At 42.9% G+C, this 25,953-nt stretch overlaps 2 protein-coding genes across 2 annotated transcripts; one reads left to right on the top strand and one right to left on the bottom strand.

Moving 5' to 3' along the window:
• Positions 6,781-12,403, bottom strand: LOC8078773 (probable serine incorporator). Its single transcript, XM_002455021.2, has 13 exons — positions 12,264-12,403; positions 11,843-11,964; positions 9,514-9,814; positions 9,167-9,400; positions 9,014-9,038; positions 8,799-8,888; positions 8,478-8,649; positions 8,276-8,349; positions 8,068-8,137; positions 7,911-7,982; positions 7,673-7,809; positions 7,482-7,555; positions 6,781-7,373 (listed from the first exon to the last, which is right to left on the bottom strand). Exons 3-13 carry the CDS (start codon positions 9,740-9,742, stop codon positions 7,303-7,305), a joined length of 1,248 nt encoding a protein of 415 aa, XP_002455066.1. The 5' UTR covers positions 9,743-9,814; positions 11,843-11,964; positions 12,264-12,403; the 3' UTR covers positions 6,781-7,302.
• LOC8078772 (DExH-box ATP-dependent RNA helicase DExH10) lies at positions 17,881-25,447 on the top strand. The gene is made up of 17 exons (XM_002457186.2): positions 17,881-18,218; positions 18,330-19,349; positions 19,609-19,923; positions 20,149-20,253; positions 20,367-20,435; positions 21,206-21,373; positions 21,450-21,521; positions 21,602-21,718; positions 21,938-22,159; positions 22,249-22,407; positions 22,890-22,979; positions 23,073-23,168; positions 23,248-23,401; positions 23,487-23,635; positions 23,795-23,890; positions 24,116-24,208; positions 25,026-25,447. Exons 2-17 carry the CDS (start codon positions 18,351-18,353, stop codon positions 25,134-25,136), a joined length of 3,015 nt encoding a protein of 1,004 aa, XP_002457231.1. The 5' UTR covers positions 17,881-18,218; positions 18,330-18,350; the 3' UTR covers positions 25,137-25,447.

Raw genomic sequence — 25,953 nt, 5'->3', positions numbered from 1 at the left:
GCTGTGGCAGTGTTCGTGTTGGCCTTTGCATGCCTGTGTTGCCATCTTGCCGAGGGGATCAGGTGCAAATGCAATGCACGGAACTGCTGAAGTGCCACGGGGCTCGATCTGACCCCATCTTCCTCGTTTCAAAACAAACAAGCGTCAACATCTCTCTCGATAGTAAAAGCACGGGCCTACCATTCCAACTTTGGCCTTGTTTAGTTCACCATGAAAACCAAAAAATTTTCAAAATTCTCCGTCACATCGAATCTTGTGGCACGTGCATGAAACATTAAATATAGACAAAAACAAAAACTAATTACACAGTTTAGCTGTAAATCACGAGACAAATCTTTTGATCCTAGTTAGTCCATGATTGGATAATATTTATCACAAACAAACGAAAGTGCTACAGTACCGAAAACTTTTCACTTTTCGGAACTAAACGAGGCCTTTTTTATATATAGGCCTTGTTTACATCAAAAAGGTTTTGAATTTTAACACTGTAGCACTTTTACTTTTATTTGACAAACATTATCCAATTATGGAGTAACTAGACTTAAAAGATTTGCCTCGCAATTTTACGGGCAAACTGTACAATTAGTTTTTGTTTTTTATCTATATTTAATGCTCCATGCATGTGCCACAAGATTCGATGTGACAAGAAATATTGAAAAGTTTTTTTGTTTTTTGGTAAACTGAACAAGACCATAGTTTGCCACATTCAAAGCTGACTTTTGAAAAGGCGTATATAGGCTTACATACACATACATAATTTTTCACTACCATTTTTCACATTTTTCAATTCACAGGTACTTGTTTTTATTTTTTGGATCTAATTCTAACTATTTGAAGTTGGACCTTGTGATCGACTCTTAGTGATGGTATTTGTTTTTCATACCTCATTTTTTTCAAATTGGATCCAATAAGCTTTTTTACCTAATTTGTATAGTACATATTTAGTAAGATTATTCTATTCAAATACATATTTAGTAAGATTATTATATTCAAACATCAAATTTTAAACTTGATTTTAAAAGTTTTAATATCGCATATTAAGTGCATGAATTTTACGGGCATATATTCATAAAGGTAATCTCCAAATTTTGACCAACAAGAAAAGCAAAACAAATATAGGCAAAATCACATGATGACATCTCTTTCATGCAGCAAATTCACATAGCGACATTTCTTTGACGCATTTCATTGAACAACCTTGTGCATTCCGAGAGGTTGAATACAGCAAGAAATATGGTATCCTAGATCGACATTGTGGATGCCATCACAAAACCAGATACCCGAACTTCAAACTTGAAAAAGAAACTAAGCTTAACTTGGATAACTAAGATCCTCATCATCTCTTTCTTCTCCTCTGATCTCATCTCTCTTTACTCCAAAGTTTGGGTTGGCCTTTGACTTTTTGTCGTTAGACACATCTTCCTCCCAAAACAGACATGAACGAATCAAAACTCTTTCGTAAAGTCAAACAATAAAAAACATTCAATTTTCCCATTATAAAAGATAAAAAATTATTTGTTTCTTTTCTCATATTTGTAGATACAAAATGAATTTTGAAATGAGGCATACACTTACCACTAGTACAATAAAGCTATGTATAGGTGGTCCGTAAGCCATTCCCAGATGCATTTCTGGGAACGTTAGCGCTAGGGGCTAGTAGAAATGGATCTTGTTACAAGCGAAGGAGAATGCTGAAACAATTGATCACATTTTGCTCGGCTGCTCATATGCGAAGGAGGTCTGGCACTCTTGGCTCAAGAAGTTACATCTACAGGATGTTGTTGTTCTACGTCAAGGAAGTCCCAAAGACAATACGCAAAGGCTTCGACTCCGTCTTCTTCCTTATTGGGTGGATGGTCTGAAAAGAACGCAATGCCAATACCTTCAACGGGGCAGCAACCTCGGTCGTGCAACTCAACGAGCTCATCCAACAGGAGTTTGATGAGTGGCGTATTGCTGGCTATAGACATTTGTCGTTGCTGATGCCCATTTGATTGCGGCATTCCTCTAGTGGTCGCTAAATTCTTTACTTAGTAAGTACAAGCTCGTGTGCCTTCGTTTGTAGAGATGCTTCGGTAACCTAGGATTATCGTAGCATCTCGGGTTGTAACAAACTCTTTTCTGCTTAATAAAATACATGCTTAGGCATGATTGCGAAAAAAAAGATGGATAGATTAAGGCAGCAATCCTATAATATATGAATGAATGAAGAGAAGAAAAAACTAGAAACCAGTTGACTGACGAGTGGACAGCAATGCAAGCAGCGCACGGGCAGTCACTCCAAGGTAAAGTTATTTTTGCCCTTGAGGGCATGTGCTCCCACTCCCTCCACAACTGGATTTACATTGAGAAGTGTACAAATACATATCTCAAAGCGAATCTGTATTGAGATGTGTGTTTGTACACTTCTCAATGCAAATCTAGTGGTGGTGGGAGTGAGAGCACATGCCCTTAAAAGGGAGAAAAACTGTGTCCCTCAGAGCAAGGTCAATAATAGAGCCAAGTGTTTGGCTATAAACCAAGTAATTAGAGCTCAGTTATACAATAAGTTGTCTCATACTTATCTCTAAAATATCTTCTTTTTTCTATTCCTTCTCACAACAATTGCTATTTGGGCCCATTACTACCTATGCATCCGTGTCCAGCTTGGTGCTTACATGAGAGCCAAACTATCATCTCTTTTATCTCTTTTCTTCTCCACATCAGCATTAGCTGCTTAGCTATAAACGCATTATTGTAACTGCTCTCACTTCGATCCGATCCCGGGTAGCAAATTAAATTAAATACTGCTGAGTAAATCGCAATCGATGTCGCGGCCCCCTGCCCTGCCCTGCTCTAGAAGCAGGCGAGAGCGCGCACAAGAGACAAGCAGGAACAAGGAAAGGAACTCCCAATGGCGGCGTGCGGCGGCCGGCCCACCAGTGGCAAAACAAAACAACAAGCAAACGCCGTCCCTGCCCAATCGGTGATGGCGATGGGCAGACTCCCGACCTCATTCGTCTCCGTCCGTGAGTTGGATATGCACGCGCACCTCATCTGCTCGACGTGACGGCCGCGCGCGGCTCCAGCTCCTATACAGCCCGCTGCCGCCTGCCGCTATATATGCCGCACGTGTGGCCCCTAGCCAGACATGCGTGTGTGATTGATCGGGGGGCAGGCAGGCAGGCGGGCAAGCGATCGACGTCGTCGTCGCCCCCGTGACGTGCGCCGTGACGAACACGAACCGCCGAGGCGACGACCGGACCGGCCGCCCCGATGACATGCAGCCACTAGCTAGGATCGCGAGCCCGATTTGGTAAGCATGCACCAATCGTTAGATGAGTCCGGAACTTGACGCTTTCGTTCGACCCCACCAGCAGTCCGTCACGACACCGGACGCGTCGAGCAGATCGTCGTGCTGGATCTTTCGTCATGGCAACGGGAGGGACCGACCGCCCGGGAAATCCGATCGAGCAAGAAATCGATCGATCAGCCGGGGCAAATTTAAGGTTTCTGGATATATCTTTCGTCATGCATGGCAACGGCGACAAAAGGTTTTTGGATGATTGAAGGTCCATCGATCGGGATGGATGGATGGATGATGGAGTCTATATATATATATATGTTAATATTATATATTCTTATCTTTCTGCAATCTGCATGATAGAGGGTCCATCATCGATCGGGACGATGGATGGATCTCAGTTGCGCTTAGCAAGATCGAGCACCTGCTTCTAGAAGTTTAAGGTTTAGCATGATTGAAGCTCCAACTCTTCCACTTCCCTAACTGACAATTAGCTTCTAGAAGCTCGCATAATGCATGCAGCAGGCCTGGGTATCCAAACAGATCTAACTTGTAACTTTCACAATATGAGAGCGTTCAGATTCCACAATCTAACAAGCTGAAAAAATGCAGCGCCTTTCAGCTCAGCTTGTGGATCCAACTTGACGAATCTACCCCTCGTTTTTTGCCCACCCAATACAGAGATTAAGGACATTTATGATAGTTTTCCTCAATATATAGATCAACCTTGCTCATTTTTTACAATGTCCGAGTCCAAACAACCTCTCAACTTAGCTTGTATAATCCAACTTTAGTAAATAATATAACTTTCAGAAGCTAGCATGTAAAAAACTAAATTCTGCATATAATTAAATTCTATATTTCTATAGTTGTTATTTCCTCCTTTCCAAATTAAATTCTATATTATTTTGTGGTTTCTAGATATACATAGCATATACTTAAATGCATATAAAATACTACTCACTCCTTCATAACAACATTATGTGGTTTAAAAATTATCTAAGAAATAACATTAATTATGCACTATATTGCACTACCGGACACTAGTGCTATTGTTATACACTCGGGCTTTAATTTCTGATCCCTACCTGTCCCTTTTTTTGTTCTTAACTAGAATGCTAGCTATAATTGCACGAGACCAGCTTTATGGTGATTGGAAAAGGTAAAGTCGTTCATATAGATAAATGAGGTTGTAAAAGAAGAAATACATAGAGAAAAGTACTAGAAATGTACAAATAAGGTGGGAACACTACCAAAGAAACTAGGTGAATTCTCCGCGCGTTGCTGCGGTATTTTCATAAAAATAAATCATTATATACATAGCATTACTATATGACATTCAATTTATTATGTATGTATGCATATGAATTTGACTTGCATGTATTTTATTGTATTAGATCTAGTAAAAGTTAATAGAACAAAAACTTATATTTGGTTACATTATAGAGGAATTAATTGGTGATAAAACAAATAGTGTACATACTCTTGTATGTTAATAGATTAAAAATTTAAAATATTTCACATGATATAGATGACATGGTCATTTTTTGTAATTAATATGAGATGACATGGACTTAGTGGGGAATGATGTGGACACCTTGCGTGAAGAGATAGAATATTTAGTGGGTCACTTAGTGGAGAATGATGTGGACACCTTGCATTAAGAGAGAATTCATCTAGTGCGGTTTATCTTTATAAGAGTTATAGACGTGGGATGAGTACCAAAAAATATTTTATTTAGTTTAATAAATGGAAAACGGTAGATAGTTTTCATAAATTTAGTAAATAAAGGTGCGTAAAATCACACCCTTCCACCCAAAGGCGTCATCGAGGTTTTCGTCAGACGGATCGGGCTGTTCTTTTTGTCCCAACCATTTTTTGGCCCATGAAGTTAAGGCACTGTTTGGTCCCCTTGCTAAATTTTAGCTAACTAAATTTTAGTCACTTTAGTAGCTAAAGTTCCAAACATATTGACTAAAAGGAGCTAAAATAGTTTAGTTCCATTAGTTATATCCAAGAGTAGCTAAAATAATTTTAGCTAGCTAAAATTTAGTAAGGAGAATCAAACAAACTCTAGTTTTGGCCCATTAAGTTGGAGCTCGGTCCAATCAACCAGTATTCAGCCCACAAAAGTAGGAGTTCGGTTCGTTTTCTGCTAAAATTGTTTTATGGGCACAGGACATCAGTTTTCGGCTTATGCTTTCTTTCTTTCGTTTTCCTCCATTGCATGAAAATTTTTTATTTCCTTTCTATTTTTCCTATTTATTTGTTATGTTTTTTATTTTGGTTTACTCTTCGTTTTTTCTTTATCTATTGTTACAGTACATTTCTAAGTAATCATGGGATGTTCTACAGTGTGTTTAGGATTGCTCGTGTATTGACATGTTTAATGGTGCATTTTCTATTCTTCATATAGCATTCATGAGATTTTCGATTATGTGTTTTTTTATTGTTCCCTTCATGAGATGTTCACGGGGTACATCTCATCTTTTTCATTATATTCATGAGACGTCCCTTTGTATATTTGGTATTGGTCCGATAATATTCACTGTATATTCCATGGCGTATCTTTATATTTTGTTTTAGTTTTTATTTTTATTAATTTTATTTTCTACTTTGCTTTTGTTGTTATTTTATTTTCTATTTTAAATATATATTTCATAGTATTTTTCTGTTATGGTAATGTTCACTTCAACTTTTTTTCTATAGTCTAATAAGATTGTTCACAACGAATTCAATAGATCTTGGTCATATAGAGATTTGTGGGCAAGGTTCCCTGGCCAAATAACCAAACAGCGTGTATTCATTTCGGACACGTAGCGTCATGGTTTCATCTAAAGCCTTGTTTAGTTTCTAGAAAGGTGTCAAAAAATTTCAAGATTCACCGTCACATCGAATCTTATAGCGCATGCATGAAGCATTAAATATAGACGAAACTAAAAATTAATTGTACAATTTGTCTGTAATTTGCGAGATGAATCTTTTGAACCTAGTTAGTTCATGATTGGACAAAATTTGTCAAATACATATGAAAAAGCCAAAAAAATCTGTGAACTGAGCAAGGCCTCAGTCTTTTTTTTCTTTTGATAAGCCGAGTGGGGGAATCCCCCACCTGATTTGAAATTATAGTGTGGCTCCAAAATCCAGATGAATTGAAAACATTACAACGTTTTACAAGTTTTTACATTGCGTTAAGTAAGACTGAAGACTATTTTTCAGCAACTTCCCTATCCTTCTTTGGTAAACGCCTCTCAGTCTTGCAAGGCATCAGTAATTCTGTGTCCACACAATTACGGTATGTTTGCCTACAAACCTTGAGAATCTGCCATGCACAAACAAGCAACCCCCACCAACGAGGCACACAATTTCGTTGGCCTGGAGTCTAGCTAATCACTGCTTGGGTGGGCAGCTGCCTGACAGGCAGCATCTAAACATGCTCTTTTATTAGCCCCGCAGCATCAGTGAGTCAGTGACAATGACAAGTGACAAGCAAAAGATTATGAGAGTGCAAAAGAGTATAAGAGTGTTCTGCCCTTTCGAAAAAGATTATAGGAGTGATCGGATGGTGACCTGTCCAAACAGCTGCAGCCGAGCAGAGCAGCAATCCCAAACCTCAAGGAGCCCGGATTTGCATTATTGCTCGGACTAGACAGCTTTGTCAGGTTCCCAAACAAACAAGCTCTATGCTTTTCAGATAGTTAATTTAGTACAGCGAGATCGATGATGAGCTTCCTCAACCGAGCTTCACGGTGGATTAGTGGTAGCATATATAGTACTCCCTAGTTGCCTCTTCCTTCTTGCCTTGTCTTGGCTTAGCAAAAACTACCCGATCGAGCAGCAGTGCATCATCCTCATTGACCAACGAACATCCAGGAATGCGAATTTGCCGGCGATGCATACATGCAATTCATAGCACGCACCACCTCTTGCCGTTTCCCCTTCCCTTTCATTTGTTTTGCGTTTGTATATATATATAAATTGCTGGCTGTCATCACGCCGTCAGAATCAGTGAAATCTGCTCATGTCTCCGTCTCCGCCGACGATCCCACCTGCCTTGTCTTCCAGATTACGGGCGCGATCATCATCCATACTGCATATATACGACAAGCATTCAATCGTCCGGTCGTCATCGTCAGTAAGCACAGCCCTGGCCGCCATGGCCGCGAGCAAGGGAGGCAGTTGAGTTCAGGTCACTTACTGTATACGAGTGCTGCCAGCCACTCGTTGCCGATACGAACCCACGTGCTCGCCCAACCGACGTCGATCGTCCACCTGCGGCGGCGGATATCGATCATGACATGAGACCATGCATATTCAGTGGATTCTATATTCAGAGTGAGTGAGTTTTCTCTCTTCTTCTCCCTTGTGAAATCTGAGCTCATCACTTACCTTTCCATGGTGTGGCTCGCGTTCCAGCCGACGAAGATCATGGCGAAGTACATGGCGCCCATGGCGAACACCAGGTGGAAGAAGCCGAAGCCGTAGGGGATGTCGTCCTCCTCCGACTCCCCCTCCGCCTGCTTGAACTGCGAGTTTGTTTGTTCGGACTCTCAGTTGTCAGTTGGTTCATTCTGGCTGTGATCAGTTGGTTCGTTCTTCAGCCCAAATGAGAGTTGAGAGCACGCACCTGGAGGCACTTGGAGTCGATTCCCGTCGAGAAGGTCGCCGCCACGATGACGATGACGGCGATCACAAAGCTCTGCCGTAGAGAGAGACACACACACCTCTTGTCAGTCACATGCCAATTCGTCTTTCTAACTGAACTTTCTGGCTACTTTATTTACCGCGATGTTCACCCAGTCTGCGCTCGTGGCAACTTCTGCCTTCTTGTTGCAAACCTCCGTGTGCGGCTCACTGTTGTTTTAAATTTGGAGGAAAAAGAGATGAATTACGAAAGGAAATCGTGCTATATATGAAACGCACCGATTAATTTCAGATGCAGTCACTGTACGCACAGCACAGAGGCAGGATTTCAGAACCCATCGATCTCACCTTCTGATCGCTGACCAGCACAGGAACACGACGTAGATCCCCATCAGCCCCGGCGCCAGGTACCCTGCCTTCACCTGTTTCGTAGGGCAAGAACCAAGAAACAAGATTCAGCCTAGCTAGCTACATTTCCAAGCTCCAGCTGTGAATTAATGATGAATGAACGCCATTTTCAGAGCATGGATGGATGCACTTGTTTGCTTGCCTTGGAGCTCATGGAGACGAAGGTCATGAGCTGCACGAGCACCAGCGTGACGGTGATGAAGAGGATGTTGAGCTTGCAGGACAGGCTGGGCGCGTACCACACGTACATGAGCACGATCCCCAGCAGCGACCCCACGTACGTGACGATGGACACCACCTGAATCTGCAAGTGGCTGCATGCACACATTTCGCAACAGGACGGACGGTGACCACGCATCCATGATAGCCAGGTACTGTAAAGAATGCAAGAGCAGCAGCAGCTGCAGCAGCAGCATGCATGGGCTGGGCAGCAGCAGGCCATCGTCAGTGACAGTGAACCTACCATCTCTTCTGGCTGATCTCTGACCGGCACCAGTCGTTGAGCCACATGATGAACCTGGTGACGCTGATGAGCTGGATCACCAGGAACGCCCTGCTTGTGTTCGATTTCATTCATTCCGATCGAAGCACAAGTTCATTAGGACATGCATGTTCTACTTCTATCCATGGAACGAAACATAATCTGAAATGCTGAGCTGAAGAACAAGAAAAACATACCCTGCTCCGAAATGCGCCACTTTCCCTGCAGAGGTTCAGAGGAACGGGACGAATCGAACGCCCCAGCATCGTCGTCAGCAAAAGATCAAAAGGCTGTATATATCTGGATGGAAACATCTATATATGATCGACAGGAGGAGTAACTACACTGACCGTAGAGCTGGACGAGCGGCGACGGCGCGAGGAAGGTGACGACGGTGAGGCCGAGCCAGAGGACGAGCTTGACCGGCCACCACTCGGAGTGCCACGAGTTGCGGCACTCGTGCACCTTCCGCGTGTTCACGGTGGACAGGAACATGACGAAGAAGAAGAGGAAGCAGCCGAGGCTGACCCGCAGCACGCCCTCCGCGCCCAGGCAGTAGCGCGCGCCCTGGCACACCTTGAGCCCTGCATGCATATATGCACATCACCAACACGCCATGGAACGCGCACGGTCAGAGACGGCTCGATCAAGCGTGCGTGCACGGGCATGGAGAACGGGTGGGTGGGTGGGTAGGCACGCTGGAGCTCGGCGAGCGCGGAGTCGCCGTAGTCGCGGAGGGTCCAGGCGAGGAGGTTGGTGACGAGGAAGATGAGCGCGTACATGTAGCGCGCCATCATCGGGTTGGGACCCAGGAAGAGCCCCGCGCAGGCGCAGCAGCACCAGTCCTCCGTGAACCGCGCGCGCCTCCCGCTGATGCGCTCACCGCCGGCGGCCTCCATGTCGTCGGCCGCGGCGCCAAGCGTCATCTATACGGCCCCCCGAGAACGGAGAACTTGACACCGACCGCGGCCCGCTAGCTGCTCTCTCCTTTGCTTTTCCTGCACACATGCATACAACGACGGGACACAGGGCGGGAGAGGTAATCAGGTAAACAAAGATTAATCCAGACAAGAACAAAAGGAGGAGATTTTGTTCATTCACACGCAAGGGGCGTGATGCGTCTGAGCTCGTACTAGTTCGTTACGTACGTCTCGCTCGACTGACATCACGCACATCATTTCATTCCTCGTCGTTGGCGCGGTCGAAAACGATGTGTTTCTTTGCGCCAAAGCATGCGTCCTCGGCCCCCTAAAGACCTGCTTTGTTCCTGCCTTGCTTTGTGGGCAACACTACCGCCCTGTTTCGGCACACTGTGCCACTGTATATGCAAGCTAGCTACATCCTACTAGCCATATGTATTCCTGCTTCCTATTTGTGGCAGCATTGCATATATATAACTTACTGCCAGTATATAGTTAGGTTGAGCCTAACAGTTAAACTCGGTTCCAAGAAACGGTGCTGTTTTCCCCATGAACGCTATAGCTAGTATATCATTTTCCTTGGAACAGTGCTGGCAATCAACTATTGCATTGCGTGTTCAAAACCAGATGCTGTTCTGATTGAAGAGCTTAAGTTCCTAGTCAGTTTCAATTTTAATGAGTTTGCTTGTAATCACGTACTTGGGTGGAGCTGGCAATATATAGAGCTACCATGCTTTGTCTGCTTTAGGTTATGGGTGCATCGAAGGGAGGAGCTTATCACAAGTTCCATTCCCGATGATTGTGCCTAACGATTTGTCAGTTCATTAATGAATCAGCCGAGTTTCAAAAAAAAAGCGTCAAAACGTTCTCTCCAAAGTGACAGTGTTGACGTAAAGATTGGTCACACGGTAGTTAGGACTAGATCACCTAGATCGTCATGGACCGAAGAACACAACCGAAGAGCAGCGAGGTTTAAGAGAAAATCAGAAAAGGGTAGTTATCACACTTACGTGGCGAAGGGGCTAGTTTCCAGATAGGGTATATACGTATGTAAAGAGGTGAAAGGCATTTGAAAGAAAAGCAGTGCGTGTGACGAGACGACCGGATAACATGAGCGCATATATGCGCAATACGAGAAACAGCATAAATCAGCAGAGCAGAGCTTGCCAAGCAGCCTTTGGAGTGAGATTACGGTTAAAGAGGCGGAAACGAAAGCTCCGTGGACTGCCGGAGAGGATACACACATGGCTTTTCTGTGACTGTCACACAGAGCTTTGGATGTTTGTAGGGAAAAAATAAAAAGAGCAAATTAAAGCGGCAGGCAGCAGGCAAAGCATTTGGATGATGATTGTGGACTGGAATAAAGCAAAGGAGCCTGAATTCTCCTTGACGAATGGTAGCAGTAGTGTTGGGCCTGAATTCTCCTCCCTTTTTTTCCCTGGCGCAACTATGCACCACAAGGGAAGTTATATATTCCTGCAGTTTTCATGTAGGTAGCTGTAGCTATACTAGTAAATTTTGTTTTTGGTAGCTCGTAAAGTCTGTAATGATCTAATCTAGTAGTTAAAGTATGTAGGTATATTAATCAGTTCTCCGTGTGAATTTTTTTTAGTTGTTGCGTTTTTACTAACCACTACTGTTAATCAGAATTCACCGACTGAAAGAAAAGTCACACACAGCTCCCTCAGCTTTTAATTTGTATGAGAAATTAATTGTGAGCGGGTCATGTCATATTTTTGGGCAGTAGTAGTCAGCGCACATATCCGACTGCATGCTTTTCCTTTTCTCTGTAGAGCATATCCTGATCTTGGATTGTTGGCAAAAAGGAACATGGCTTACTCTCTACGTACAAAATTCAGTTAATCGTCTAATCAACAGCAACTACGACGTACCGTACGTATACAGCCAACAGACACAACGTGCGTGTGTTTCCTAAACTTTCAAGAAACCCGGCCGGTCGAATAAGGATCCATCTATGTTAGAGAAATGGTACTACTGACGAATGATCCAGTTCATTTTTCTTCTAACGAAAACAAAAAGGGAACCACATCAAGAACAAAGGATGAACAAGCACAGCTGACGATGCTGTTCGAATTCAACACACACCTTAATTAATTAGAGGTAGAGATCGAGCTAGGCACAGCAGGTCGATCGATCGTTGTCGTCACCGCATTTCCAATTCCATCCGGTTCATGATCCGAATCCGGTCGATCGCTTGCTCGAGGCAGCTGCAAGAAACAACAAGATATCACCCGGGGGGCAAGAAAACTCGGTTAATTATGATCCAAGCAACACATCTATGATCGATATGATGCTGCGTGCCGGCGTGTGGGTTGCATCCCCGACCACGGAAAGCGAAGAGAGCTAGCCTAGAGAAATGATAGCGCTTGCGTACACCGCAATAACGACGGAGCCGACAAGCAGGGAGCAGGCGGTTATTGGGGTCGTAACACATAAGCTCGCTCGCGCAGGGAAGGAACCAGCTAGCGGCTCGATCATGAAGCAACGATCGACGACGACGACTCACCTGATGATGGTGTGTGCCAGCAATGGACAAGCTCCGGCCTGGTAGTAGATTAGCTAGCTAGCGAGCTAGCTAGTCTCTACCTGGAGGCTCGGGCGTCCACTGCGGCCACCGCGTCGCTGTGTGCGGCCGGCCGGCCTTCGCCGAGGAGGAGGAGGAGAAGAAGAAGAAGAAGGAGGGGTGCGGCGGTAGAGGTGGTGGATGTGGGAGCGAGAGCGAATAAGGGAGCGGAGGAGGAAGAGGCGGCGGCGGCGGTGGTGGTGGTGGCGGTGGCGGTGGCTGCTTTGTTCCGCGCCGCAAGCGAGCGGTCGGGGTCGGCGTCGTGTGCTGCTGCGTATCGCAACTCAGATTCTCACAAGGCCGGCCCTGTAGCGAGCCTCCTTGTGCGGTGCGGTGCGGTGCGGTCTCTGTCCGGGCTGGGGGCATCTGCATCTCTTCCGCGCGGGCGCACCCGCGGCTTTAAGACGCGCACCCGTTGCTGTAGGGCTGTACCGGCGCGCATCCTTTTGAGTGGAGCGAGTGAAACCAATCCTGGTGTGCCTGCCAAGTGTTGTGTTGGGTTCCAAACTTCCACTAAGCTTATTTTTCCGTTACGTTACATGTGGCTCCCGCCGGCCTGCGGCGACTACCGTACCGAGAATAGTCGCAACGGATTCTATTTTTGTTTGGCTTCAAGGCAGCCATGTCGTCGTAGTTTGGAATAGAGATTTCTGGAGTTCCGGTACTGGACAGGGACAAGGTTACAATCAGTAAATTTGGAGTCTTGTTGTTCCGGTCACACACACAAAAAAAAAAAACTCCTGTGAATTTTTTTAATGAAAAAACCTTGCGAGCTACTCCTACCGAGTTCAGCGTTTTTGGAATAGTAGTAGCCGCATCATTTTCTGATGGTTTTTCAGTTTGGAGGCGGATCTTTTTCTGTCCCCGTCGGTGACGAGCAGTCGTCGAGCACCGAACGATCGCAAACTCTGGGTTCTCCATCTGCTACCGTACCACCATCGTTGGAGTCTTGTTGGCCCTGAGCTTGGCCACGGGCTGGCAAGGCATGCCGGGCGCCCGGCATGATTCGGTGGTGTTCTACTCCACTGTCCACTCGCTCATCATCATCATCACACGGATCCGCGTCCGGCGCAGCAGATTTCGAGAACCGAGACGGACGGGCGACGCGCGTCGCTGGTGCACTACAGTGGATGTGGATGTGGATGCATGCATGCATGCAGTTGCAGTTGCAGACCACGGGAAGGAAAAAAAGGACGACCGCGGTCAGGGAGGCTGGCGGCTTTGCTTGGGCACGGGGCATGTTAGGCCGGCGCCGCGCGGTGGGGCGGCCCCCCCAACTTGCACCGAAACGGCAAAGCCAGCACGAGCGGCATCGTCAGGTGTTGCCAGGCCGAGGCCGATCGATCGGCTCCGTGTCACCCACAACCACAACTCTCGCTCGCAGATATTTTTCTTTCGATGATGGTGCGCGTACGACTCCTACCGTGTCCTACGCACAAATAAACGTATGTACGTTCTCCTGTTTGTTTGTTTGTTTGTACGTACGGCTACGTGCAACGTGCGTGTGTAAGAATAGCAGGCCGTCTGTGTTCAGAAATATATATACAGTTGCCCTTTCAAGTTTGATTTGAAGAGCAGGATGCATATATATGCGTGGCGCGTGTGTGTGTTGAGACATTTCATCGGCGGAAACATACATGTACGTGAGTACAAACAAACTCACACACATGTCTTTGTCGTTTGGATACGAGCACCACAATTTGAGTTAAAGATAATAACTGCAAAAATTAGAAGCGGCCCGGTGAAAAACGATGCACGCGACAAGTGTCCTCCAGGTCAAAACAAACGAACCGCCTCCATGAGAATTTCGAATTCGAACCGTCGTTCGACCAATTTTCAGAATCTTGTACATATACGTGAAAATTTTCAGAATCTGGTACGTGAAGCTCCACGTACGAATGCATATGGTCCAAAAAAAAAAGATCGATTGGATGCATGATCCTTCAGCTCGATCTCCCTGCTTCCACAGTAGTACGTATCACGTGTCACGGAGGATGCGTCAACACACCGAAGAGAATATATATGGTCCAAATTCTAGCTAGAGCATATCGATCGGATAGGCTCTCGAGTGATTCCAATTACGTGGTATGGTAGACATGGATATATGCCTCAGCAGGTCTCCCGTTGTGGCTCATCTCTCTGTGCGTGTCGACGAATTACCCATCACAACAAACAGGGCCACTGTCGTCCCAGCAACCAGAGGGAGGATCAGATACTGTACTAGGGCCTTGCACCTACAATTTAAAAACTTTTTAAAATTCTCCATCACATTAAATCTTGCGACAAATGCATAGAACATTAAATATAGAATAAAAATAACTAATTACACAGTTGGCTTGTAATTTGCGAAACGAATATTTTGAGTCTAGTTAGTCTATACATGGTTGGACAATAATTATTAAATATAAATAAAAGTGCTACAGTATCTAAATCAAAAAAGATTTTGGATGTAAACCAGGCCTAGCTATACTCTCCCTGCTCCGTAGGCATCCACCACACAGAGCGAGGGCATGCATATATTGGCACGGACGAGTTTGACGCCCCAAGTGCGCCGGCCAGCCAATGCAACTTGGCTCCTAGCTACTAGTAGCTAGCTAGGGCGCCTTATAGCCTGCATATATGAAGCAAGATACAGATAGCTAGACCAGGAGAACATGGTGATGCCACTTTACTACTGCTACTGAGTTACAGTGCTCACGCACTATGCAAGTGTGCATGCACATGCACGCAGCAATGAAGAATCATCCTCATGCATGCTGGTCCGTGAGCAAGCAAAGCAACGACGACAGGCCGGCCGGGGAATCGATCATTTGCAAGGAAGTGCATTTATTCACCAAGTATAATTTTATTATGTGTATAAATATATCCGTCTGGAATCCATGCTTGAAATCATCTCGCCGACGGCGATGCGCGGCAACATGGTGATGGTGGTGACGTGCACTTTTCGACGACCACGTATGTTGCTCCATTGATCATGATCCTGCCTATATATACGTACGTGTGCAACACGGCAAAGGAATGTGTGTAGTGTAGTTCTAGTTGTCGTGCCATGATCACGAGCGCAAATGCACTAATAATGGTTTACTAGCGTATAAGAGTACTACTCGTTAGGCTTGGGTTTGTTTACAAGGGAGCTAATCATATATAACCCCTTTATTTATTATTTGCCCCCTTGGGTAGTTGGGTATGTGTTTTGGGGGGACATTGTGACCAACTGCGAATGTCATGTATATCAACACTATTCTTATAGTGTACTACCCCTACTATTTTCAGTTGGCCCAACTTAGCCCTTAACAAGGTTTGTTATTTGTTTCTCCATGTACTCGGTTTGTCCAGAAAAGAATGTAATTTTACCACAGTATAACCAGCATCCAAAACTTGACTAATTATATATATAAGTTATATAAATACTGATGGTATCAAATAAGTACCACTAGATTTCTCTTGTGATATATTTTCATAATATACTTATTTAGTTTCATAAACATTAGTACTTTTAACTATATATTTAGTTAAACTTTGAGCACTTTAATCGATAATGCACCTATAGTTGCATTCTTTTCCAGGCAATGGTAGAAGTTGAGTTTTGCTTTCAAATTATATGAGATGATATAGGGCATCACACTTTATGTTAAAAATACTCTATTCCAAACTGTAAGTTCTAGCTTTTCTAGATACATAGTCTCTCCATCTAAAAAAATATATCATTTTTGCTTCATGAGAAGTTAACTATTTTTAACTTTGACCAACTATGTATAAAAGAATATTGATATTTATATAATACATAATTAGTATCATTTGGTAGATCGTTAAATATACTTTCATAATAAATTTATTTGGAGATATAAATGATGTACATATTTTCTACAAACCTAGTCAAAATTAAAAAGTTTGACCTACACGCATAACATAACGACTTTCTTTCTGGGATGGAGGGAGTAACATTTTACTGTATATCTAGGTGCATAGCTAAAGCTAGCTATATATATCTAGAAAAGCAAGAAGAATTTACAATCCAGAACATCGGTAGTAAATCTTAATTATGTTATCATTGTTTTAGTAAATCAGGAATTTTAATAATAAATTAACTGAAAAATTGGGGAGTATATTGAACCATGCATTAGTTTAAAGGGTTATTTTGACATAGACCAAATTTAGAGTATATGTCCTGTAGGCTGAAAAAAAGATGGTAATCATCTTTCAGACAGATAGCAATTGCTGACCACTATATATATCCTTAGGCTGAAAAGCAGATGGTAATCATCTTTCAGACAGACAGCAATTGCTGGACCACTTTACATCACTTTTTTTTTTTTGCGCAAGCATGTCATCACTTAACATGTCCCTGGTACTACCAAAAAGTAACACAAGTTCTTGGAAAACAAGCCTGTATATCACACACTTCTCAACATACACCCGTCCGCTTTAATCTTGGCCAAACAGTCTCAGTCTCTCATTATGATTTATGAAGCTAGAATAAAAAAATGGTTCAGTATAAGTAGTCCTAAAAAATGTCATGTATATAAAAACGTAATCTTTTTATATGTCAAATATATACCACGTAATTTCTGCTCGATCACGTAGACGGACAAATGGTGTACGTCTGACGCGATCATATCCCGTGGCCTTTTTTTTAGCTACAAAGTGAGGCACACGCACCATATATACTTGCCTACGAGTGCACTGCTATCACACACCAGCAAGTAAAAATCGGTTAAAGCAGCCTTTGTGCACATGCAAAACGTGAGCACCTCGCTCATGCCTGCCTTCACCATCGTCCTAACAGGCTTGTGCTTCGCGTGACAATCACGTACTACTAGTTTAGCATCGGAATTTTTAGAGGAGGTGGTAGCACGAGTGCGTTTGGCACAGTGCCTGTTCGCGGCTCCTTGCGGTTTTTGCCAATGAACCAGCGTGTCAAACGGACTTACTACTATACCAAGAGCAACCCCAAAGCATGCATATACCAAGCAAAAGGAGCTGGGGCACTTTGCCATGCAAAGCAGGAGCCAAAAAAAAAAAAGAAAGAAAAGAAAAGAAAAAAGGCTCCAGTAATCTCCTTTTCCATCTCCACTGTTTTAGGCCTTGTTTAGTTCCAAATTTTTTGAGAAATCGACACAGTAGCATTTTCGTTTGTATTTGACAAATATTGTCCAATCATGGACTAACTAAGCTTAAAAGATTCGTCTCGTCAATTCCGACCAAACTGTGCAATTAATTTTTATTTTTATCTATATTTAATACTTAATGCATGCGTCTAAAGATTCGATATGACAGAGAATTTGAAAAATTTTACAAATTTTTTTAGGAACTAAACATGTATGGATACGATCGATGTGGTCACAAAGTTGACAGAAATTTATAACAAACTAATACTACAACCGTATTTCAAACATTTTTTAAAACGGCCCTACAGGGATCGTTCTATGTCTTTGGCTAACGAGAATCTGAAATATAGGACATATATATCTATAATTAGATATTAAATTAAAAAGGCTGTTGGAGAGTACCTTCTCTCTAAAATCTCTATTCCTATATTTTTTTTTTAAAAAAAGAGATGCTCTATCTAACTTTCTGTTTACAAAAGACAACGCCAAGCAAAACGTCACGTGCAATTCTGCGAGGGCAGCAAATTCACGGGCTTTTTTTTTTCACCGGCGGAGACTGGGCCGGTATCCCAACTGGGCTTGCTGTATTCAAAGGAGCCCTGTTATCCCTGCAGCGCCTGCCTTCCCCTTCTTCCCCTCGGCATTCCCCCGCCGGCCGCCGCCAACCCCAACCCACCGCCGCGCGCGCTGTCTCCCTCTCTCGTGGAGACGACTGTGCGACAGCCGCTGCCGACAAACGCCAGGTGCCCAGGTCTTCTTCAGGCCCTTCGCCGGCGACGAGCACCGCCAGGTATGCCCACTCCTTCGTCTTCCCTTCCCCGCTGCGCGAAACCAAGCACCCAAACCTTGTATTCGCATCTGACCTACTGACGCGCCGTTGGCGTTGGGTTCTGTACCTTAGGTTTGGGTCGAGCGGGGGCCGATGGGGGAAGAGGCGGAGAGCACCTGCAAGCGCAAGGCGCCGGACTCGAGCGCGGAGGAGCAGCCGAGTTCCGCGCCTGCGCAGTCGCAGTCGCAGGCGGACCCGGCGGCCAAGCGCCGGAACCTCTCCCGCTCGTGCGTCCACGAGGTCGCCGTCCCGAAAGGGTACGAGTCGGCCAAGGACGAGGCGGTGCACGGGACGCTCGCCAACCCGGACTTCAATGGGGAGATGGCCAAGCAGTACCCGTTCAATCTCGACCCCTTCCAGAGCACCTCCATCGCGTGCCTGGAGCGGAACGAGTCCGTGCTTGTCTCTGCGCACACTTCTGCGGGGAAGACCGTTGTTGCTGAATACGCCATTGCAATGGCGTTCAGGGACAAGCAGAGGGTCATCTACACCTCCCCGCTCAAGGCCCTGAGCAACCAGAAGTACAGGGAGCTCAGCCAGGAGTTCACAGATGTTGGGCTGATGACTGGTGACGTCACGCTCCATCCTAATGCCACGTGCCTGGTCATGACGACAGAAATCCTCAGGGCGATGCTCTACAGGGGTTCTGAGGTGATTAAGGAGGTTGCCTGGGTTATATTTGATGAGATACATTACATGAAGGATCGTGAGAGAGGAGTCGTGTGGGAGGAGAGCATCATTTTCTTGCCCCCTGCCATCAAGATGGTCTTCCTTTCCGCTACTATGTCGAATGCGACTGAGTTTGCTGAGTGGATATGCAGCCTGCACAAGCAGCCTTGTCATGTTGTGTATACGGACTTCAGACCGACACCATTGCAGCACTATGTGTTTCCAATAGGCGGTTCTGGTCTGTACCTTGTAGTAGATGAAAATGGCCAGTTTAGAGAAGATAACTTTTCAAAGCTACAAGACTCGTTTGCGAAGCAAAATAATCAACTGGATGGAAGGAAAGGTGGTGGACCTAAAGCGAGTGGCCGAATTGCGAAAGGTGGAAGTGCCTCTGGGAATTCTGACATATACAGAATTGTCAAGGTAGACAGACATTCACATTCTTCTATTCTGTGCATGATATTCTTTGGCTTAGTGTCCTTTCTGAATTTAGCAGTTCATATGTGCATGGAACTTTCTAATGTAAAGTACGTTGTGTTTCAGGAGCCTTAAAGTTGACATCTCTCTAGTAAATATTTATGGTTCAGTTGTTGATATATCATTTGTATTTCAGTGTTGTTATCTTATTTGGACCTGAGACACTCATATCCCTGCTTAATTTTGAGTGCATCTTAATTTTCAGATGATTATGGAGCGCAAGTTTCAACCAGTCATAATTTTCAGCTTTAGTAGAAGAGAATGTGAGCACCATGCCATGTCTATGTCAAAACTTGATTTCAACACTGAGGACGAAAAGGAATGCATTGAGCAGGTTTTCCGTAATGCTATTGGTTGTTTAGTTGAGGAAGATAGAAGTTTACCTGCTATAGAGTTGATGTTGCCGCTTCTTAAACGAGGTATTGCAGTACATCATTCTGGACTTCTTCCAATAATTAAGGAGCTTGTTGAGTTGCTCTTTCAAGAAGGTCTTGTCAAAGCTCTCTTTGCTACTGAGACAGTATGATCTCTATCCTGATTATTTCTCTTGACCTTAAACTTTTTTCATATCTTTTACATGTAGTATAAGGTAGAGTTGAATTTCTTGATTGGATTCTTTCTTTAGTTTTCAAATAGGTAAAGTAAGAGAACTATTGTTGTACACTTTATGCAAATAGTGCATTTTTTACTGTTAGTTTCCCCATTTGATCAGTAACAGTCTTCATTTTGCTATGTTCTGCTTCAGTTTGCCATGGGTCTTAATATGCCTGCAAAAACCGTTGTTTTCACCTCTGTAAAAAAATGGGATGGTGATACCAACCGCTATATTGGATCTGGAGAATACATACAGGTAAACTTTTATATATGAAACGCAAGTCAGGCATACACTCATATATGTAAGTTTATAGAGAGGACATATACACGCCCATTCTTACTTTAAGTTTACATGGACTGCACTCTTAGATGAGTGGAAGAGCTGGCCGGCGTGGCAAGGATGAACGTGGTATTTGTGTTATAATGATAGATGAGAAGGTAAAGGTTCATTGTTCTATGTCCTTATTATCTTTGCTTTTCAAGTACAATTCATATAGCATGTCATCGTGTTTATGACGGTATTTAGTGTCTTTGTTGACTACTTGACTTGTTTTTAACACACTATTTTAACAAAATTGGGCTTCCTCTTGGGATGAATACAACACAATCTATTCCACCGCATCCTGATTATGCAATTGTCTTTCTGTGTCCAGTTGACAAAATCTGACGTGAGAATTGATCACTGGTTTCCTTAATATCTAATGTTCTTGCTATTTCTATTGCAGTTAGAAATCCACTTGATGCTTATTAGGTTCCATTTTTGTTCTTTTTATATCAGTTTCACTGTCTGTTGGTATGCACGGATGTTTACTTAGTTCAACATGATCTATGATATGCTTTGAGACTGCATTGAACCTTTGCAGTTTAAATTGAAATTGAGTAGGTGTGCTTAAAGGTTCATTTTGTGTTGTTGAAATATCCCCACATAAAAGTTTGGTTTTGTTCTAAACGTATGCTTGCTTTATGATGAACTTCTCCCTAAACCCTAAACCCTAAACCCTAAACCCTAGTCCTTGTTCCTTCTTCTCCAGCTCGCAGCCGCCGCCACCGGTAAGCTCGGCGTGGCCCTTGTCTCTCTCCCTGCCCTGCGGGGTGGTGGGGTTGCTTTCATGATTTCTTATGCTAACTATTCCAGTTGATCATGTGTTGCGCCTATCTTTTAATCTGCTGCTTTTGTCTGTCCGACTTAACATGAGTATGTTCTGCAGATGGAAATGAGTGTTATCAAGGACATGGTGTTAGGCAAACCAGCACCTCTTGTCAGTACTTTTCGACTGAGCTATTACACTATTTTGAACTTAATGAGCCGTGTAGAGGGCCAATTTACCGCTGAGCATGTGATTAGGCATTCATTCCATCAGTTTCAGTATGAGAAGGTTTGTTTGAGTAACTCTTATAGATGCTTCTGCTTTCATACACTAGCCAATGTTTAAAATAACTACCGCTTTTCAGGCATTGCCAGAAATAATTCAAAAGATTACACGGTTGGAGGATGAAGCTACCTTTCTCGATTCTTCTGGAGAGGTATGCTATCTTAATTGCTGTACTCAATATTATTTGTCATCATCGTCATTGTTACTAGACTTGCACATTTCCTTGTACAGACTGATCTTGCTGAATATCACAAATTGGGGCTTGATATATCTGAACTAGAGAAGAAAATCATGTCTGAGATGATTAGACCAGAGAGGGCTTTGTTGTATTTGGTTCCTGGGAGGCTGGTAGGTAACTCAATTTTTCACAACTTCTTTCTGTTTGTGGTCAAGGAGGTTGTCACTACCATTTTATTTGGATTTGGCTGACTAGAAAGTGTAGAAATACTTCCTCTGCTTTGGCTCACTATTTATTTCCTTGATGAACTGTTGTTTTGTGATCACTTCTGTTGTAGGCTTTACAAAATTATACATATTCTTCCCACTCAGTATTTTGCATTCTGGCAGGTTAGAGTGAGGGATGGTTCAACAGACTGGGGATGGGGTGTGGTTGTAAATGTAGTGAAGAAACCTCCAGTATCTGGGACTCTCCCCCCTGCATTAAGTGCATCACGCAGCAATAACTATATAGTTGACACCTTGCTTCACTGCTCCTCTAATTCCAGCGAGAATGGATCACGTTCAAAGCCATGCCCGCCTCGCCCAGGGGAGAAGGGTGAAATGCATGTGGTGAGTTGAAGCTTTATGACAAGGAGTCTTATCATGTTAGACTATCATCATCTGGGGTATTACTCTGATTAATCTTGAGGTATTTACAGGTGCCTGTACCATTGCCTTTAGTATCTGGTCTAAGCAGTGTTAGAATCAACATTCCTCCTGATCTACGACCACCTGAAGCAAGACAAAATATACTTTTTGCAGTGCAAGAACTAGGAAAGCGCTACCCCCAAGGCCTTCCGAAGCTACATCCAATCAACGTATGATAGTTTTTTTTCTTATGGGAATTTACTAGCAATTTTTGTTGTGGCTTAAATTCCGGAAAATTATAACAAACTCAAACACATGGAATCATGGTTAGTTTTTACATGAACCCAGCTCTTCTTGTGTTGTTAAATAGCTGTGAATTGTAATGTTGTTCCTTCTCTGATACAATTTTATTGTGCAATTAACATTTCCAAATATATGGAACATGTATTTTTTCGTTGTGGCCCTGAATGCATTTTCTGCACATAATTTATCTGTAAAGAACAAATCTATTCACGTGATCATTAGCTCCTGATATTGCCTTGCATATTCAGAGACTTCTGATGACTTCTTGCTCTGCCCTCTGCCCCTCTAATGGCAATTCTCAGTTATGGGTCCAATTTGTCTGAGCATATGTTACAATTAATGCTCTAGCATTCAATAGAACAAATTCTTGAAGCATGCACTCACTTTGATTGTCTAATACTATTAACAGGATATGGGTATTCAAGAACCTGAACTAGTTGACTTGGTACATAAACTTGAGGACCTTGAGCAGAAACAATGCTCTCACAGACTTCATAAGGTATATATTTCTGTCACCTTTGCATCATGAAGTATCTGGAATAATGTATTTTCTGTTTTTGACTGACGTATCTTTTGCTACTCTTTATCTTAGTCTGGTCAAAGTGATCAGGAACTATCTTGGTACCAAAGGAAAGCAGACTTGAATAGTGAAATTCAGCAACTCAAGTCAAAGATGCGGGATTCACAGGTTGGTTTCATTATTTTACCTTTGGTCCAATGGGACCCTTTCAAACAACTAAATGAACTTTTGTAACTTCTTCATTCAGCTACAAAAATTTAGAGATGAACTTAAGAACCGATCCCGCGTTCTGAAGATGCTTGGTCATATTGATGCTGATGGTGTTCTCCAGTTAAAAGGACGTGCTGCCTGTTTAATAGACACAGGGGATGAACTGCTTATCACTGAACTTATGTTCAATGGTATCCGTTCTATATGATTTTGTGTGTCAAGTTATTCTCTGTGACTGTAGTTGCAGTATTGCTTTAATATTTTCCATCTGTCTAGGTACATTTAATGATCTTGACCATCATCAAGTTGCTTCCCTTGCTAGCTGCTTTGTACCTTGTGATAAATCAAGTGAGCAGATACGCCTAAGAAATGAACTTTCTAGGCCGATGACGCAACTTCAGGAGGCTGCAAGAAAAATAGCTGAGGTGCATACTTGTCTCAAACTTTGATATGTCCCTGAACTTGATTGAGATGTAAATTTCCCATTCCTGTTTCCAATGCAGTGAGGTCAAAGAGCATGTTTTCTTTTCCTCCTGTATATTTTTTTATCTTCCTGTATTTGATTTGATCTCTCATTGTTTTAGGTACAAAAAGAATGCAAACTGGAAGTAAATGTGGAGGAATATGTTGAATCAACATGCAGACCTTACCTTATGGATGTCATATACTGCTGGTCAAGGGTTAGTGAGATTGAGGCCCTGTACAACTCTTGATATTAGTTTTTTTTTATTTTTTTTAAAGATCCTTTTGGAAATTCTGTTGACCTTAGAAACATCTTAATATCCAGTTTGGTTTTTGGTTCATATTTTGTCTAATTTCTGATTAGATGCAATTTTAGACTATTGGAAAGGCTGCTGTGATTTCATTAATTTATCTTAATTGTATGTATTATTATCTTCATACAGGGAGCCACCTTTGCAGAGGTGATGGAAATGACCGACATTTTTGAAGGAAGTGTCATAAGGCTTGCTCGAAGGCTGGATGAATTTCTGAATCAGGTAGACTGGCATCTTTATCTCCTCTTCCAACATAAAGTACCTTCCATCATGTGTTTATTGCTTTCCACACTTTCAGTGTCACTTGGTTGTATGGATGCATTCCTTTGATCACAGACTTACAGTATTAGGCTTGTAGAATGTGGTAAGGCTGCTTGGGAAATGTCCACTATAAGATGTCACTATGTTAGAGTACTTTACTGTCATATACTCATATTGACATGCTTTAATATGTCATACAAGTCTGAGCCATAGTTCTGATATAGTGTTGAAGTTATTAATTTGCACGAGAAAAGTTTAAATCGACTGTAGATGTGTTACTGCTCAATTTTGTGCATCGTTTGCACCTTGGTTGGCTGGATAGTGAGTTTGGAACAGTAGAAGATACCCCGCGCGTTGCTGAAGGGGTTGCAAAGAATTTGGAATGAAATTAAGTGAAGATGATCTGGATAGCATGCATTAAGATGTTGAAAGTTATTGGGATGACATGACTATTAGTGGAGATGATGTGGATAGTTAGTGGGGGATGATATAGATGGCTTCCATGTTGGATAGACTTGCAGTGGGGACTAGCTTTATAAGAGAGATAGATTAGATGTGCCCTTGGGTACCGGCTACAGTACATGTGATTGGATGCCGGTTACAGCCGGTTGCTACAAAGATATAAATACATTTTGTGCTTTTGCTATTCGGATAATGATAGGTAGATGCGCACCATGCCTATCAACGATGCCTGCTCTTTATTTGTAATTACTTTCATAGTGAACGTCCTTTTGTTCCATGTTTCAGCCTTCTATTCTAACTCTGAATTTGTTCTCAGTTGAGAGCTGCTGCTGAAGCCGTAGGGGAGGTTAACCTTGAGAAGAAGTTCGAGAAGGCAAGTGAGAGTTTGCGTCGGGGTATCATGTTTTCCAACTCATTGTATCTGTAATTTATTAGCACTTTAGCAACAATAGTACCATATGTTAGCCGACAAATGCTTGTACGATTTTTGACACGAGGCAAAATATGCCTTGTCCGTAGGAGATGACTGCCAGATAGCCTCCACATCCTTAGTTCCTAGGCTAAACTAATTTGGTATCATGTATACAACACAACAAGGTAGGAGACGTGCTGTCAATCGAACAAGGTCTGTAGGTTTGAAGGTTCGGTATGCTCTGAAGTTTTTGGATAATTGTTAACGTAGAAAATTGCCGATGTATATTTTCTCAATCAATATACAAAGCGCATGCCTGTGTCAAAGAAACGGTGCCCTTGCGGAGTGACAGGTACATTCACCGCAAGGCATGTCGTTCATGAATAAACGTTGTGAACATTTCACAGACGAGCATACCTAAGCGTTGCAATATGAGCTGAAATCATTGCCAAGTGCAAATCGTGATAGCTAGGCCTTGTTTAGTTTCAATTTTTTTTGCAAAATCAACACTGTAGCGCTTTTGCTTGTATTTGATAAATATTGTTCAATTATGGACTATAAAAGATTCGTTTCGTAAATTATAGCTAAACTGTATAATTAATTATTTTTTATCTATATTTAATGTTTTATATATGTGCTAAAAGATTTGATGTGACGAAGAATCTGAAAAAAAAATTGCAAAATTTTTTTGAAAACTAAACATGGCCTAGTGGAGGAACAATAGATTGAAGCAAAGCATCTGTTCCACAATTTCCAAACCTGCTTCAACTTCAATGAAAAGAGAACAGTGGCAACAAATATAGTAAATCTCTTCATCACAAGATTGCAATAA

Source organism: Sorghum bicolor, chromosome 3 (assembly GCF_000003195.3).
Source record: "Sorghum bicolor cultivar BTx623 chromosome 3, Sorghum_bicolor_NCBIv3, whole genome shotgun sequence".
Taxonomy (NCBI): Eukaryota; Viridiplantae; Streptophyta; class Magnoliopsida; order Poales; family Poaceae; genus Sorghum; species Sorghum bicolor.
The sequence above is the reverse complement of the archived record's forward strand: the minus strand, read 5'-3'. Positions and strand labels throughout refer to the sequence as shown.

Bases quoted from the DNA above. Each gene is read 5' to 3' on its own strand.
- LOC8078773 (XM_002455021.2), bottom strand. From the start codon at position 9,742: ATGACGCTTGGCGCCGCGGCCGACGACATGGAGGCCGCCGGCGGTGAG. The intron at 9,401-9,513 runs GTGCCTACCCAC...ATATGCATGCAG, and splicing joins CGCGCTCGCCGAGCTCCAGC to GGCTCAAGGTGTGCCAGGGC. The intron at 8,138-8,275 runs GTGAGATCGATG...TTAAAACAACAG, and splicing joins TGCTGGTCAGCGATCAGAAG to TGAGCCGCACACGGAGGTTT.
- LOC8078772 (XM_002457186.2), top strand. From the start codon at position 18,351: ATGGGGGAAGAGGCGGAGAGCACCTGCAAGCGCAAGGCGCCGGACTCG. The intron at 21,374-21,449 runs GTTTGTTTGAGT...ACCGCTTTTCAG, and splicing joins ATCAGTTTCAGTATGAGAAG to GCATTGCCAGAAATAATTCA. The intron at 21,522-21,601 runs GTATGCTATCTT...TTCCTTGTACAG, and splicing joins TTCTCGATTCTTCTGGAGAG to ACTGATCTTGCTGAATATCA.